The sequence below is a fragment of the Myxine glutinosa genome, chromosome 13 (assembly GCF_964187855.1).
Source record: "Myxine glutinosa chromosome 13, kmMyxGlut1.1, whole genome shotgun sequence".
In the NCBI taxonomy this organism is placed as follows: domain Eukaryota; kingdom Metazoa; phylum Chordata; class Myxini; order Myxiniformes; family Myxinidae; genus Myxine; species Myxine glutinosa.
This window is the reverse complement of record NC_136273.1, coordinates 50,525,721-50,543,719: the sequence shown is the minus strand read 5'-3', so window position 1 is coordinate 50,543,719 and position 17,999 is coordinate 50,525,721. Positions and strand designations below refer to the sequence as shown.

The following is a 17,999-nucleotide window of genomic DNA, read 5'->3' as shown; positions in this document are numbered from 1 at the left end:
GTGAAAGGCCCTCGGAGATAGCTTCATCGCGGGAGATTCCAATGATTCTGAAAGCTTTGGTTTCAACAGCGGGAAGCCGAGCTGGGTGTGAGGCAGGAGCACCAGTCCAGAGGGGAGAGCAGTATTCCATTGAGCTGCGGATGAAAGCCTTGTATGTGGTGAGGAGCTCAGGTGTGCCAAGGAAGGACTTTGCACGACGGAGGATGCCCAGTCGGCAACTGGCTTTTGAGGCCATTAACAACCTTTGCCTCCATTAACAACCTTTCAATCATGGCATAGGCGAAGGACTTCAACCCACTTGAAGATACATTAACATCAGCACTCAATGGCCTGTCACAGACCAAGATCAAGAGGAAAGTCAGCATCTGAAATAACATCCCCCAGCGACCGACACACTCAAAGTGGGGAACAGACCCATCCACCATCCGAAGAAAAGTGGCACTCTGCTTCCTCCACCGTCAAGTATGCTTGGCCAGTCTGGGAGCGGCCCACACACGACAAGAAACTGGATCTTGTCCTAGATGAAAGCTGCGGCATCATCACCGGTTCCCTGAAGTCAGTGAAGATCCAACATCTGCAAGTGCTGGCTGGCATATCACCACCTGACATCCTGAGAGCAGTCACCACTCACCAACCAAGCCGAATGGACCAGGCAGACTATGGCCACAACCTGATCTCTAGTTGACTGCACTCCAGAAGAAGGTTATGCTCTTCCACAGAACCACTCAAAACAACTACAAGCACCACTCGCACAAGGCTGTGGAAACAGCCACTGAATGAGCCACAAAAAACCTTGAGGCTCAACATCCCCCGGCAGAGGAACTCCTGGGTGGAGACCCAAGTGGCTGTACCACCTGGAAGTCATTAAATTGCCTGCGTACTATAGTTAGCAGATAAGGCCAGCATAGTTTTGTGGGGATATGCACAAGGCCCTGACAATAATAATATTGTGACTGAGGAAAGGCAGACCATGGACCACCTGCTAATGTGCTCTCTACTGCCCACACCAACCACCCCCAACAATTTGGCTGGGGAAATGCAATTGCCCTCAAATGCACCCAGCACTGGAGGGACTGCATTTGATGTTGTACAAGGACATTAAAAGAATAAGAAGAACACACATCACATTCAAATGGCAATCTGGCACCAACGTTTTGGATCACCAGGCAATTGCAAAAGTCCAATAGGAGAAGATTGTTGGGGCAGAGGGGGGATGGGAATGGGTATGCTCAAATAACATTTTGAACACCCAGACCCCAGGATAAATGCATACGTGCCACGCTGTCGATTCTTCATTGCATCGTGAGCCTGGTGTGGCCGAATGGTTAGGGCGGCGGGCTTGGGATCCTAAGGTCCTGAGTTCGAATCCCGTTGAATTAACGCCGGGTGGGGTTGACTCAGCCTGTTCATCCTTCTGAGGTCCGCAAAATGAGTACCAGATAACTGGTTATGGAGAGGCATTGCATCAGCGGCAGGCGCGCCCATAGGAAAATGTGGCTGCACACAAACCACCCACCATCACCTACTTACAAGGAAAGTTTAGCTTTGTTTAATTTATCATGCACATGCACTGTTCTGCTATAGTGAAGAATTACAGTATTGTTTAGAGTTTATAATTCTTAAAAACAATGGGACTCTTGGCAGGCTGAATTTGACAACAGCACACAACTATGAATGCTTGTACAAAATAATTGTAGCTTGGAAGCTTTGTGCATGTGCACGAAACTTCAAACGTAGTTGACAGCTTTATCCAATTGCGTATGCACATCGATTGCAATTAGGCAAGAACATGGCTTTTGACAAAATTTTATTGCTTTGGTACAGCAGCAGTGGAAATGCTCACCAAAAAACAACAAAAGGTGAAAACAGGAACAAACACAGCAAGGGTAAGTAGGCCCACCCAAACATACCTGTCAAAATCATATCAGAATCATTAGCATGCATCACAGAGTGTAACTGGAATATAATAGTTAAATCAAACAATGAAAAAAAAAAGAAAAAAAAACTTTTGTTGTCGACTTTCAAAAGTCATATTCACACTTTGCTAAATCCTTACTTTTCCAAACTGCTCGGGACACACAGGTCAGCAAAAATCGAAACCGTTCATGATGGGAGACCAAACTGTCATTGTTCTCTACTACGACGGAAAGCTTTTGAGTTGTACAGGGATGTATGGTGATGATCAAAATGCGTACAAAAACGTTCCCCCTCGACTTCTCCAGCAGAAAAAAATTCATAAATAAAAATTGCTGAATCGAAAAAGTGTGTGTGTGTGTTAAAATGTGTCTAGGAAAGTTTAGCTTTGTCGAGTTGAAAACTGGCACAATAGGGGTGTGGCAGTTTTTCTTGTGCAGAAAATCTAGCCTTATGGAAGAGCGATGGGACATAGAAAAAAACAGATAAAACAGAAATGTATTGACAATGGTACAACAGGTGAACAGAAGTAAAGTAATGAATGACAAGTGTTACGCCTAGGTCCCCCGTCGGTGAAGTGATGCGAGTTGACAAAGTGGAAGACGCAAGGCGGCCAGATTGGATTTTGACGTGGCGACCCAATTTTCAATAACGTTCTCCCTTATGCGTAGATACACCCACACACCAGATTAGAAGTTGGTACTTCGCTTATTTTTCAAGATATGCCGCTCACAAGGTTCAGACATACATAGCGGCGGCCATCTTGGATTTTGACGTGGCGACCCAATTTTCAATAGGGTTCTTCCTTATGCCTAGATACACCCACCCACCAGATTATAAGTTGGTACTTCGCTTATTTTTCAAGATATTTCGCTCACAAGGTTCAGACATACATGGCATCAGACATACATGGCGGCGGCCATCTTGGATTTTGACGTGGGTTGCACCCACACACCAAATTCGAATGCGGTCCTTCGCTTATGCACGCACGCACGCACGGACGGACGGACACACGGACGGGGGGAAAACCATAGTTCCCCTTTCGCTCCGCGGTGCGACGGGGGACAAAAAGGGGGAAGAGAGAGAAAGAGAGAAGAGGGGAGAAAACACAGTGACCTGGAAGGAAGGTGGTTCAGTTCGGTCGGGTTAATTCTGGTAGGAAATATTGCAGGTAGAGATAGGGGATTGAGCACGAGATGGTGACGCACCGGTTACTTGAAGTCCTGGAGAGAAGAATGGGATTGAACAGTTTCTGGAAGGAAGATCCACAAACTCAGAGAATATAAGAGCAAGGGAACAAAGGAAAAGTGGAACAGTTATACAAAGAGGCAAGGTGTGGAGCAACGAGGGGAAGCCAATTTGTGTTTGCACATCGAGAGAGGGAGACACTGACAAGAGAGAAAATTCCTCTTCATTAACTAGATTCGTTCTGCATCATCGGAAAAATGACGACAACGCATTTTCTCAAACAAATGTTGCCAGAAGGGCTCGGACCCAAAACGTCGCACCATCCCTGTCAACATTTGGTTGAGAAAATCCATCGTCCTGAATACATTATATATTTTAAAACGCATCCAAATAATTTGACAAATTTATCACTCAAAAACATCCTGCTCACTTTGTAATAAGTATTGCACAAAAGGCATTCACAGCTGCTCCAAAGCGGAAATGCAATAAAGTCGGAACAAAGAACAACGGCATTCGAATCTGGTCGACGCTATCCTCATGAAGTCAGATCGTATGAACCGGTGTTCAGCACAGGCAAACAAACACATGCAGATGCAGCTCCAGCAAAACTTTCCGCCATGAAAAAAAAAACAACTGGATAACCTGCCCAGCACCAAATTGTTCTTTACCAGCAGAATCATCAAGTGAGCACTGATACTCTGCTGTCATCATGCAAGAGAATTACAATTGTATTCATGAATCACTTAGCTGCCCCTGGATGGGTTTGAGGGTTGTGGAGTAGCGGCTGAAACCGGAATCCTATCCAGGTTCCTCCTGATGACTCCATCTTTGCTCTTTACTTATTCGGGCTCCTTCTGATGACTTCAATGCAGTATTTGGTCTTCCTTTTGATTAAAAATGGCTTCTTCGTCTATTGAAACCCAGATTAGATTCCAAATTGGTGTTTCTTGTTCACAAATAAATAAAATGACGAATTGAATACTAAGTTCTTTGCAAGTGCATATTAAATGAGTGTTTATTGTTTAGCATCACCATTTTCTGAAAAATTCTGAACCACGACAAAATTCCACAAAACATGCATGACTGTCCAATGTTATGACACCACTTGGTCTTGGATTTTTTACGTCATCACTTTGCAATGCTCAATATGATAAAGTTTGACGTAGCAGGTTATTCAATTTGCTTCTCCAATAAATACCAACGACCAAGCACGAAGGCACATTGAGCCCGTTAATCAGCCAGTTCATTCATGTTAAAGTTTGAAATAAAAAAATATTTAAAAAGTAAAAAGCATAATATCTAAGAAAATCCGTCCATAACAGACGTTGGTAAGGCCATAATATCCACCCAGCAATTGTAACCCAGCAATGAATACCGAGCTGTTGTATTCACCTGGGATCCCCTCCGAAACAACCACAATTTGATCAAAATGTGTTTCTCATATCCAAATGTATCGATTTTCTTAAATTTGAGGTGCTGCTGTAATGTCTAATCAATAGATCTGTATCACACATGTTTCTTACAGCAGAGGTCAAGGATAAAACTTAATGCATGAATGGAAATATCACATGATAAAAATTAAAAACTCAAATTAAAACAAATAGAAGTTGGCTGAAAGTTTCTGAAAATTTGATCTGGTTGTTACCGTCCTGTTTTTGCAATAAAAACAACCAAATCTGTTGAAAATGATGGATAGTAAGTGATCTTGTTGTCTCGGTTTTTGATCCTCCTCACGTGGGTTTTTAAGCATCAGTAGAGCCTTGCGGAGAATCCTGAAGGCCTGCGGGCAGAACTCCAGCATCCCGGGAAACCCTATTGCATTGCAAAGCGTTATGGAATGGGGGTAGGGGAGCGAGAAACTGTTTTAACAACAACAAACATAAAAGCTGATTATTGACATGCATGGGGGCAAGGGGGTAAGAGGTTGAGAAAATAAAAAATTGGAGAAAGAGAGAAGGGAAGTGGGGGGACGTTGAGGGGGGGGAGCGAAAAACAGCTGCACAAAAGGGTATAAATAAGTGTGCAGGTACTCTTAAAAAGATTCAACTGTCATTATATTTCTCATTGAAATTGGGAGTTTGGTCCATTTGAATATCTCTGGGATATGATTGATCGTTGCCTTCATACATTGCAAAGACAGCCACGGACCCTCAATGTGCTGGAAATTGAGCTGATTCAGGCATGGAAAGCCATTTCACAAGCTTATATTTGAATGCACATACGGTCAATGTGACGACAGGGCAATGCAGTGATTGCTGCCATAGTTGGACATACTCGGTATTAAGATTGTTACTTCCACGTTAGATCCCTATGTGAAAGCGTTGGCCACAATGCAGCACTATGGGATTAGGTCACAATGAAATTGAAATGAGAAAGTCTACAACCCCTTTCAAATTTTTCACCTTTTGTTGCCTTATAGCCTGGAAATAAAATGCATAAAATCAGACTTTTTCCACCTTTATTTACACATCGTAACCCACAACTTCTAGGTGAAAAACATATTCAACAAATTTCAGAAAATTAATTTAAAAATACAAAACTAGAACATCTTGGTTGGATAAGTGTCCACTCCCCTTAGAAATAGTAATTGTAAATTAGTTCAGGTGTAACCAATCACCTTCAAAATCACACACCAAGTTAATTGGCCTCCACCTGTGTTAAATTTCAGTGATTCTGATTATTTCAGAATAAAATCAGCTGTTCCTGAGATTTCCTCTGCTAGATAGTGCATTTCACAGCAAAGGCTTAACCATGAGCACCAAGGAGTTTTCAAAAGACCTCTGGGATAAAGTTGTGGAAAGACACAGATCAGGGGATGGGTATAAAAATATTTCAAAGGTCTTGAATATTAAGACAATCATTGTATGATCAAGCCAATCATTAAGAAGTGGAAGGTGAGGCATATGGTACCACCAAGACCCTGCATAGATCAGGCTGTCCCTCCAAACTGGATGCCCAAGCATGAAGGAGACTGATAAGAGAGGCCACCAAGAGATCAATGGCAACTTTGAAAGAGCTACAGGCCTTTTATGTCAAAACCTGGTCACTGTGTGCATGTGACAACAATATCCCAAGCACGCCATAAGTCTGGCCTGTACGGTAGGGTGGCAAGGAGGAAGCCGTTACTCAAAAAAGCCCACCTTAAGTCCTGTTTGAGGTAGCCAAAAACCACTCCGGAGATTCTGAAGCCATGTGGCAAAAAGTTTTGTAGTCTGACAAAACCAAGATGAATTTTTTGGTCTAAATGCAAGATGTTACGTTTGGCGCAAACCCAACACAGCATATCACCCAAATAACACCATCCCCACTGTGAAGCATGGTGGTGGCAGCATCATGTTATGGGGATGTTTCTCATCAGCAGGGACTGCGGCACTTGTCAGGATAGAAGAGAAAATGGTTCGAGAAAAATACAGAAATATCCAAGAGGAAAACCTGCTGCCCTCTGCAAGAAAGATGAAATTGGGAAGGCAGTTCACCTTTCAGCATGACAATGACACAAAGCACATGGCCACTGGAGTGGATAAATAACACAAAGATAAATGGCCTTGAGTGGCCAAGTCAGGGCCCCAACCTAAATCCAATCGCCAATCTGTGGCATGACTTGAAGATTGCTGTCCATCAACTCTCCCCACACAACTTCACTGAGCTTGAACAGTTTTTTGCAGAAGAATGGGCAAATATTGCCCAATCAAGGTGTGCAAACTTGGTAGAAACCTATCCAAACAGATTCACAGCTGTAATTGCTGTCAAAGGTGCTTCTACCAAGTATTAACTCAGGGGGTGGATACTTATCCAACCGAGATATTCTCGTTGAGTATTTTTAATTAATTTTCTGAAATTAGTAGAATTTGTTTTTCATGTGGAAATTGTGGGTTACGATGTGTAAATAAAAGTGGAAAACGTTTGATTTAATGCAATTTAATTCCAGGCGATAAGGCAACAAAAGGTGAAAATTTTGAAAGGGTATGTAGACTTTCTATAGGCAATATATATATATATATATATATATATATATATATATATATATATATATATATATATATACATATACACAGTATATATATATATATATATACAGTATATATATATACACAGTATATATATATATATATATATATATATATATATATATATATATATATATATATATATATATATATATATATATATATATATATATATATATATATATATATATATATATATTTATATATATATATATATATATATATATATATATATATATATATATATATATATATATATATACGTATATATATATATATATATACGTATATATATATATATATACGTATATATATATATATATACGTATATATATATATATATACGTATATATATATTATATATATATATATACGTATATATATATATATATATATATATATATATATATATATAGTCTATATAATATCTATACAGCGGCTCTATGCTAGTTAGGGCGAACAAGGCCAAACACACGTTGCTGCAGAGGCACAGGCTTGTTCAAACTGAGGATAATGACCTGACTGAACTTGAGTTGCTGCATTGTCGTGATTTACATTTTACACCAATCGAAATAAAACATTTAAGCCTGGTGTTGCTTTAGCGGTTTAGGGTGCCGGCTTGGGATCCTAGCATCCTGGGTTTGAATCCCGGTTGATCGCTGAATTAACTCCAGGGGGGGTTGACTCAGCCTGTCATCCTTCCAAGGTCGGCAAAATGAGTACGAGTTCGCTGGTAATTCCCTGTGTATCGCAAGAGGCGACTAACAGGGTTGACGGCAGGAAGGGCATCCGGCCATAAAACATCGCTTCAAAAAAAGGGACCAAGGTGCCTGAAAAGGCCAACCCTGCTCTGTGGGGAAAATGGCCTCTGAAGGTGGTTCATAATACAAATATTTCATAATACAAATAATACAAATAGTATTGAAAGGGTCTTAAAGGTAAAAGTAGTCTTAAGGATATTGAGGGTCTTCAGGACCTTGGGGTTTAATGGGTCAAAAGGGTCTTATGGGTCTTACAGGTCTTCAGTGTATTTTGGGTCTTTGGGGACTTTTGGGTATTTTGCACCTTTTGCATCTTTGGGGTATTTTGGGTCTTCCTTGTCTTTTGGGTCTTTCTGGGTCTTCAGGATATTTTTGGTATTCCGGGGTCTTTAAGGGTCTTCAGCGTATTTTGGGTCTTCGGGATCTTTTGGGTCTTTGAAGTCTTCGTGGTCTTTTGGGCCGTCATTGTCTTTTAGGGTATTTTAGGTATTTTGGGTCTTTGGAGTCTTTAGGTCCTCTGGGTCTTCAAGGGTTTTTGAGGTATTTTGGGTATTTGGGGTATTTTGAGTCTTTGGGTGTCTTCCGGTTATTTTTTGTCCTCTGGGTCTATGAGTCTTTGAGGGTCTTCGGGTTTTTGGGGTCTTGGTGGTCATAAGGGTCTTGGGGGCTTAAAGAGTCTTCAAAGGTCTAAGGGATCTCAGCAGTCCAAAGGTCAAAAGATATATTCCAGCAATAGGTAATAAATAGACATACAGTCATGTGAAAAAGTAAGTACACCCCATGTAAAGTTTTGACTTTTTCAACATATTTCAACATACAGCTATTTGATCTTCATTTCAACAATATTGATAGATAAAGGTGATATAATATAACAAATATCATGAAACATTTACATTTTGTAGTCCATTGTATAATTTAAATAAACATAAATGCAAATTTCGCATGTGGAAAAAGTAAGTACACCCCTACATTTATCACTACTTCAAATACCTAAAATTAGAATCAGGTGCACCAGCTCAGGTGCAAATGATTAGAACATCGTTAGAGAGGATCTTGGAGGAACCTGTCTTATTTAAACCTCAGACCTTTAGTTTGGTTTGCTCTTGTTGTTGAAGTGTGCGGCGTCACCATGCCTAGATCAAAAGAGCTCTCTGAAGCCTTCAGAAAGAAGGTTATCGATGCCTACGAGTCTGGGAAGGGATTTAAAAGGATCTCCAAACAATTTGAAATCAATCATTCGACTGACCGGAAGATCATCTACAAGTGGAGAAGATTCCAAACAACTGCCACCTTTTTCAGCCAGGCCGCCCCAGCAAGTTCAGCCCGAGAGCAGACCGCAAGATGCTGAAAGAAGTCTCTAAGAACCCCAGAATGTCATCACGGGACCTACAGCTAGCTCTTGCCACTGTTGATGTCAAAGTGCACGAGTCTACCATGAGAAAGAGGCTGCACAAATTTGATCTACATGGGAGGTGTGCCAGGAGGAAACCTTTGCTGTCCAGAAAGAACATCAGGGCAAGACTAAAGTTTGCCAATGAAAACCTCGGCAAAGACCAGCACTTCTGGAACAATGTGCTCTGGACAGATGAGTCAAAGGTAGAGCTATTTGGCCACAGTACCAGAAGACATGTTTGGCGAAAACCAAAGACAGCATTTGACCACAAGAACCTGATACCAACTGTAAAGCATGGTGGTGGAAATATTATGGTTTGGGGCAGCTTTGCTGCATCAGGGCCTGGGCAGCTCACCATCATATAATCCATGATGAATTCTTCATTGTACCAGAGGGTGCTTGAGGATAATGTGAGGCCATCTGTCAGAAAGTTGAAGCTCAACCGAAGGTGGACCTTGCAACATGACAATGATCCTAAACATACCAATAAATCCACCAAGGAATGGCTGAAAAGAAAGAAATGGAGGGTTCTGGAATGGCCAGTCAAAGCCCGGATCTAAATCTCATAGAGATGTTGTGGGGGGATTTGAAACGAGCTGTGCATGCAAGAAACCCCTCAAACATCGCACAGCTGAAAGAATTCTGCATGGAGGAGTAGGCAAAAATTTCTCCCAGTCAATGTCAGAGACTGGTAGACAGTTATAAGAAACGCCTACTTGAGGTTGTTTCTGCCAAAGAGGGCAATACCACCTATTAGAGCCAATGGTGTACTTACTTTTTCCACATGCGAAATTTGCATTTATGTTTATTTAAATTATACAATGGACTACAAAATGTAAATGTTTCATGATATTTGTCATATTATATCACCTTTATCTATCAATATTGTTGAAATGAAGATCAAATAGCTGTATGTTGAAATATGTTGAAAAAGTCAAAACTTTACATGGGGTGTACTGTCTTACTTTTTCACGTGACTGTACACAATTAATAGACAGAATGCAACCAGCGTTCAAACAGTATATAATTAAAAGACACATAATCACAGCTTCATGGCTTCACTGGAGTCTTCGGGGTCTTCCAGTTATTTTGTGTGCTTCGGGTCTCTGGAGTCTTTAAGGGTCTTTGGGGGTTTCAGGGTCTTCGTGGTCTTCTTGAGGTTATTGGGAGACTTTATTTTTAATTCTTTAAATTTTTTTGTGTACAAGATCGAGGCTCGTGTAAAGGCTAACATTAATCATCCGAAAGAAAAAAACGGACACACAAAACATACAATAAAGGGAGCGGGAGCCAAGATGGGGAGAGAAAGGGAAGCACACAAGTACAACAGCAGAGAACAGGAACATCGAGAGATCTGTGGGAAGGGGGGGGGGGGGAGGGCTTGGGGGGAGTAGGCATTGGAAGTGGGGGGGGGGGGGGTGGGAGAGGTATAGAACACATGGACACTGCGAGGACATCCAGGAAAGAAGTTGGTATTTCATTAAAGTGGACCTGGGGGGAATTAACAGGGGGAGCAAAGATCAAAGTTTTGGATGGGGGAAGATAAGAGATGGTGGTGAACAGCTATTTTAAAGAAAAACACCAGAAACAGATTTGACCAGATGCCACCAGGATTTGGAGGAAGGACACAGGTTTGAGAGTTCAGTCTTGAGAGTAGAGAGATAGTGCTTCCTGACTTGAAGGGTCTTCAAAGGTCTAAGGGCTCTCAGCAGTGCAAACGGTTGAAAGGTATATTCCAACAATGCATAATTAATTAACAGAGAAGAAGCAACCAGTGTTCAAACAGTGCGGTATTAATAGACACATAATCATAGCTTGACGGCCTCACAGACCATGTTTTTCGGTTTTATATACCATATATATACAATCACGTGAAAAAGTAAGTACCCTCCATGGGGTTTTGAAAAAAAGTTTTGACTTTTTCAACACATTTCAACATACAGCTATTTGATCTTCATTTCAACAATATTGATAGATAAAGGTGATATAATATAACAAATATCATGAAACATTTACATTTTGTAGTCCATTGTATAATTTAAATTACATAAATGCAAATTTCGCATGTGGAAAAAGTAAGTACACCCTTGGCTCTAATAGGTGGTATTGCCCCCTTTGGCAGAAACAACCTCAAGTAGGCGTTTCTTATAACTGTCTGTCAGTCTCTGACGTAGACTGGGAGAAATTTTTGCCCACTCCTCCATGCAGAATTCTTTCAGCTGTGCGATGTTTGAGGGGTTTCTTGCATGCACAGCTCGTTTCAAATCCCCCCACAACATCTCGATGGGATTTAGATCTGGGCTTTGACTTGGCCATTCCAGAACCCTCCATTTCTTTCTTTTCAGCCATTCCTTGGTGGATTTACTGGTATGTTTAGGGTCATTGTCATGTTGCAAGGTCCACCTTCGGTTGAGCTTAAACTTTCTGACAGATGGCCTCACATTATCCTCAAGCACCCTCTGGTACAAAGAAGAATTCATAGTGGATTCTATGATGGTGAGCTGCCCAGGCCCTGATGCAGCAAAGCTGCCCCAAACCATAATATTTCCACCACCATGCTTTACAGTTGGTATCAGGTACTTGTGGTCAAATGCTGTCTTTGGTTTTTGCCAAACATGTCTTCTGGTACTGTGGCCAAATAGCTCAACCTTTGACTCATCTGTCCAGAGCACATTGTTCCAGAAGTGCTGGTCTTTGCCGAGGTGTTCATTAGCAAACTTTATTCTTGCCCTGATGTTCTTTCTGGACAGCAAAGGTTTCCTCCTGGCACACCTCCCATGTAGATCAAATTTGTGCAGCCTCTTTCTAATGGTAGACTCATGCACTTTTACATCAACAGTGGCAAGAGCTACCTGTAGGTTCCGTGATGGCATTCTGGGGTTCTTAGAGACTTCTTTCAGCATCTTGCGGTCTGCTCTTGGGCTGAACTTACTGGGTCGGCCTGGCCTGAACAAGTTGGCAGTTGTTTGGAATCTTCTGCACTTGTCGATGATCTTCTGGACAGTCGAATGATTGATTTCAAATTGTTTGGAGATCGTTTTAAATCCCTACCCTGACTCGTAGGCATCTATAACCTTCTTTCTGAAGGCCTCAGAGATCTCTTTTGATCTAGGCATGGTGACGTCGCACAATTCAACAACAAAGAGCAAACCAAACTAAATGTCTGAGGTTTAAATAAGACAGGTTCCTCCAAAGATCCTCTCTCGCGATGTTCTAATCATTTGCACCTGAGCTGGTGCACCTGATTCTAATTTTAGGCATTTGAAGTAGTGATAAATGTAGGGGTGTACTTACTTTTTGCACATGCAAAATTTGCATTTATGTTTATTTAAATTATACAATGGACTACGAAATGTAAATGTTTCATGATATTTGTTATATTATATCACCTTTATCTATCAATATTGTTGAAATGAAGATCAAATAGCTGTATGTTGAAATATGTTGAAAAAGTCAAAACTTTACATAGGGTGTACTTACTTTTTCAGGTGACTGTACATATATATTCGGTGTGTACCCCGGTTTAGAATAAGTACACCGTATCCCTGCGTGTCCTAAGAGGCGACTAAAAGGGTTGGCATCAGGAAGGGCATCCGGCCATAAAAACATTGCCTCAAAAAGGGAACCATGACAATTACAATTACATATGGGCAGAGTACAGCCCGATGTACCCCGTGGGGGTCCTCACCCCCTCTCGTCAAAAATCAAGGTGGGGAACCCGATCGAAGCAAGGGTGGAAATAACTCCATTTATGACGACGAAACGTCTGATGCCCAATGTGGAGATCGGTTTCTGAGGTTTGGGACATGGAATGTAGGGACAATGACAGGGAGATCAGGAGAAGTGGTGGAAGTATTGGTCAGAACAAAAGTGGACATATGTTGTGTGCAGGAGACGAGATGGAAGGGAAGTGGTGTGAGAATGGTGAAGGGTAGGCAGGGACAGAAATACAAGTTTGTGTGGCAAGGGTGCCTGGAAGGCATGCATGGGGTTGGTGTCCTGTTTTCTGAGGAGTTTGTAGACAGTGTGGTGAGTGTGACTAGAGTGAGTGAAAGGTTGATGGTGGTGACAATGATGATTGGAAAGCTCTTGGTGAACGTTATCTCGGGATATGCTCAGCAGGTCGGTCGGAGCGATGAAGAGAAGACAACTTCTGGTGTGCAATAGAGAAATTGATGGAAAAGGTGAAATATGAGGAAGTTGTTGTGGTAGGAGGAGACCTAAATGGACATGTGGGAAGGAGCATAGACGGTTTTGAGGGAGTTCATGGGGGTTACGGATATGGTGTGAGGAACGGAGTAGGTGAAAGGATTTTGGAGTTTGCTGATGGAGCTGGTTTGTTCATTTGTAATACTCAGTTCCAGAAAGAGGATAATAAGCTTGTTACAAACACGTCAGGTGGGTCGACGACAACTGTTGACTACCTGATGGTGCGTAGGCGAGATAGGGGGCACCTCCGGGACACAAAGGTGATCCCGGGGGAGGAGGCTGTTTCACAGCACCACTTGTTTGTCTGCGACATGAAGGTGAAAGGTGCGAGGAGAGCTCGGCGGGTGAAGTACCAACCAAGAATGAAGGTGTGGAGGTTGAAAGAGGTGACAGTGAGGGGGGCATTAAAAGAGAGGCTGAGTATGGTAGAGGATGATGTGGTTGAGCTTGAAAGTGGTTGGATGTCAATGAAAGATCGTCTGTTGAGAGCCGTTGGTGAGGTATGTGGATGGACAAAAGGACCACCGAGGCAGTCGGAAACATGGTGGTGGGATGATGAAGTTAGAAAGAGGATTGACGAAAAGAGGAAGAAGTTCAACGAGTGGAAGAAGGCGAAGGGTACGGGGGCAGAAAAGGCAGAGCATGAAAGTCATAAGGCAGCCAAGAAGGCTGCAAAGAAAGAGGTAGCAAAGGCGCAGGAGGCATATCCGAAAATGTTCGGAGAACGCTTGGATTCAGAAGAGGGTCAGAGAGCGGTCTTCAGGATTGAAAATCAGATAGCCATAGAGAGGTGTGATGTGATGGGGGTGAGTTGCTTGAAGGATGAAGTGGGACAAATCATTGTGGACCCAGATGGAATTAAAGGAAGATGGAAGAGATATATGGAAATGCTGTTGAATGCAGAGAATGAATGGGATGGCAGCATCGAGAGTAACCCAGTTTTAGGACCAGCAGAGAAGTTGACTGAGAAGGAAGTTGAGGAAGCGATAAAAGCAATGAAGAGTAGAAAAGCGGAAGGGCCGATGGGAGTTGTGGGAGATATGTTGAAGGCAGCAGGAAGTTGGGATTTGAAGAGAATGACAGAGATCTGTAATCTGGTGGTGAAAGAAGACCGTATTCCAGTGGATTGGGAACCGAGTACACTCGTCCCTCTATACAAGGGGAAAAGTGACCCTCTGGACTGTGGCTCGTATCGAGCGATAAAGTTATTAGAGCATGGAATGAAGGTATTGGAAAGGGTGTTGGAGAGGAGGATAAGGAAGAAAGTGAAGATCGATGCAATGCAGTTTGGATTTATGCCAGGGAGAGGAACAAGTTTGTTCCCTGGTGTTGGGCTAGCGGCTAGGGTGCCGGCTTAGGATCCTAGGATCCTGGGTTCGAATCCCGGTCGATTGCTGAATTAACGCCAGGGGGGTTGACTCAGCCTGTCATCCTTCCGAGGTCGGCTAATTGAGTACCAGTTCACTGGTAATTCCCTGTTTGTTGTTAAAGGCGGCAAAAAGGGTTGGCGTCAGGAAGGGCATCCGGCCGTAAAACATTGCTTCAAAAAGGGGACCAAAAAACAACAACAACCACGGTGCCCGAAAAAGGCCAACCCCCACTTGCGGGGAAAAATGGCCTCTAAAGGTGGTTATGGTTAGAGGAACAACAGACGCGCTTTTTATTGTAAGACAGTTGCAGGATAGGTACATGGAGAAGAGGAAGAAGTTGTTTCTTGGGTTTGTTGATCTGGAGAAAGCATTCGATCGGGTTCCACGGAAAGTAGTGTCATGGGCATTGAGGAAGTTAGGAGTGGAGGAATGGTTGATCAGAGTAGTGATGGCAATGTACGAGAGAGCGCGCACAGCTGTAAGGACGAAGGACAAGAACAGTGGTGAGTTTGAGGTGAAGGTGGGAGTGCATCAGGGGTTGGTACTAAGTCCACTACTATTTGTAGCTGTGATGGAGGTGCTGGCTTGGAATGTAAAGGAGGGTTTCCCGTGGGAGTTGTATGCAGATGATCTGGTGTTGATTGCGGAGAGTATGGATGGACTGAAGGAGAAGATGAACAAGTGGAAGGAACGTATTGAGGTGAAAGGTCTGAAGGTGAATATCGGAAAGACGAAGGTGATGGCAAGTGGTAAAGCATGTGGTGAGGTGGTAAGAACTGGTAAGTGGCCGTGTGCTGTGTGCAGGAAGAGTGTCGGAGTGAACTCCATTCAATGTACAATGTGCGCTGAGTGGGTTCATCAAAAATGTAGTGGTCTGAGAGGGTCATTAACCAGGGTGGCAGCTACATTCAAGTGTAAGATGTGCACAGAGGGAGCTGCAGATGGAGGAAGTGTTGAGTTGGATCTTGGAGACGGCGTGAAGCTGGAAGGTGTGAAAACATTTTGCTACCTAGGAGACATGCTGAATGGAGAAGGTGGATCAGACTCGGCAACGGTTGCTAGAGTGAGATGTGCATGGAAGAAGTTTCGGGAACTGAGTGGCGTGCTGACGAGGAGGGGCGTGTCGTTGAAGCTGAAGGGAAAGGTGTATGCTTTGATTGTTTTGATTTATGGGAGCGAGACATGGGTAATGAACGTAGAGCAGCAACGAAGGCTGGAAAGGGTGGAAATGCGAATGGTTCGGTGGATGTGCAGAGTATCGTTGAGAGAGAGGATGACAAATTATGAATTGCGAAAGATGATGGGAATAGAGCCTGTGATGGATGCTGTGAAGAGAAACAGGTTGAGATGGTTTGGTCATGTGTGAAAGGATGGATGAAAGTGACTGGTTGACAAGAGTGATGGAAATGAATGTAGAAGGAAGTAGAGGACGGGGAAGACCGTGAAAGACTTGGCTAAAGGTGGTGGAAGAAGAAATGCAGGTAAGGGGGTTAACAAGGGGAGATGTAGAAAATTGGGCAAAATGGAGAAGACTGTCATGGGGACCGCAAGGCTAACCCCCGCTCTTGCAAGGAAAATGGCCTTAAAATTCCTGTTGTTGTTGTTGTTGTTGTTGTTGTATATCGTGTATACATATATATATATATGTGTGTGTGTGTGTGTGTGTGTGTTGTTACGTGGAATGTGGGGAGTGAGGGTCCATATATGGAATTATATGGTGAGAATAGCTTGGTCCATGTGCTTGGTCCAGGTAGGGTCGAATTAGAATGACCCATTTAGCAACGCAAACCTAAAGATGTGGCATGACATTTTTCTTTAGATTGCTACCAAACTGAATCTTAATCATTGCAGAAATGCACACAACAAAGACAGATTTTGGACATGCTCCACTTACCCTTCAGGCGTTGCTTTGCTAACTGAAGTGTCCAGCCCTGTATCCGACAGGTGTTTCAGAGCATTAAATGCAGCCTGTGAAAAGCAGCCATGTCAGAGATCAGTCGCCATTAAAACAAGTTGGTTCCTGGCAGGAAAATAAAAACAGGACCTGGGTTCTGCCGAGGGTCTGAGGGTATTAGGATTCAAAATATATTTCTTAGATTCCAAGTTATTATAATGTCCATTTAATTTATCAAGGCGATTTTGTATCTTTTTGACTGATTTATCATATCAATTGAATTAATCATAAACTGGTTCAGTTGCCAAAGACCTCTGCCAGTTTTGAAATTGTGTTGAGCAGTTGCGAGTCCTGACACAGCAGTGCTTGTGTACCTGCTCTTGTGCTTGCTCCATGGATGGACCGGTCCCACGGACGGTGACGTGCATTGGCAGCAGTGTTATGGTGCTCAGAGACTCAGATCCTTGTTGTGTATTCTCACGCTGCACCTGTTAACATATCACAACACCCATCGATTACCACATTCAAATCGTTTATCATCATTGACATTTTAATCATAGAAGATTCAGCAGTTGTTTTTTTACAGCAACTGGAGGCAGAAGCAGACACTCAAATACTGTAATAACTTCCTTTTGGTCAAGACGGGGTGTAATTGCAAGCCAAGTGTTCAGAGTACCATATTCTTGAGTTTGTTTTTCCACTGCAGAGCCATCGCTACATTATGAGAAGTAAAGACACATCAGTCAAGGGAAAACCATCCAATGAGAAATGTACGACTTGGTCCACCATATCTCTGTAATACCTAAGCATAATGCAAGTCATGCTCAATACCTCTGCCACCAAAGGTGGATGGAGGTTATGTTTTCCCCCCTGTCTGTCTGTCTGTGAACAAGATTTCTCAAAAAGTTGCAGACGGATTCGGACGAAATTTGGCAGAGAGGTAGTGAATATGACAAGGACAAAATGATTAGATTTTGGTGAAGATCAGGATTCGGATCCGGCTACTAGAATTTTTTAAGTGATTCTTCACCATTGGGAGATATGGCCAAAAACGATACACAGCAGGATATCTCAAAATGTTGTGGATGGATTTGGACAAAACTTGGTGGAGAGGTTGGGGGTGTGACAAGACCAAATTGATTCGATTTTGGTCCAAATCCAGATCCGGCTTATCAGTGGGGAACAAAACGTAAACTGTTCAGCCTGACGGAGGAATGCGCTCTACCGAATGCCTCTCTAGTTTTATTTTGTAAACCAAAACTA

General features: G+C 42.6%; 1 protein-coding gene across 4 annotated transcripts in view; it reads right to left on the bottom strand.

Annotated features, from left to right (window-relative positions):
* Positions 1-1,790: 1,790 nt before the first annotated feature.
* LOC137438931 (double-stranded RNA-binding protein Staufen homolog 2) overlaps positions 1,791-17,999 on the bottom strand; it is a 76,069-nt gene continuing 59,860 nt past the window's right edge. For all 4 annotated transcript variants that reach the window (XM_068134413.2, XM_078767439.1, XM_078767438.1 and 1 more), the window contains 3 exons: positions 17,111-17,224; positions 16,737-16,810; positions 1,791-4,914 (listed from right to left, as the gene is read on the bottom strand). In XM_068134413.2, the coding sequence (XP_067990514.2) occupies positions 4,845-4,914; positions 16,737-16,810; positions 17,111-17,224 (258 nt within the window). In that variant the 3' untranslated portion in view covers positions 1,791-4,844. The remainder of the gene's footprint in view (positions 4,915-16,736; positions 16,811-17,110; positions 17,225-17,999) is intronic.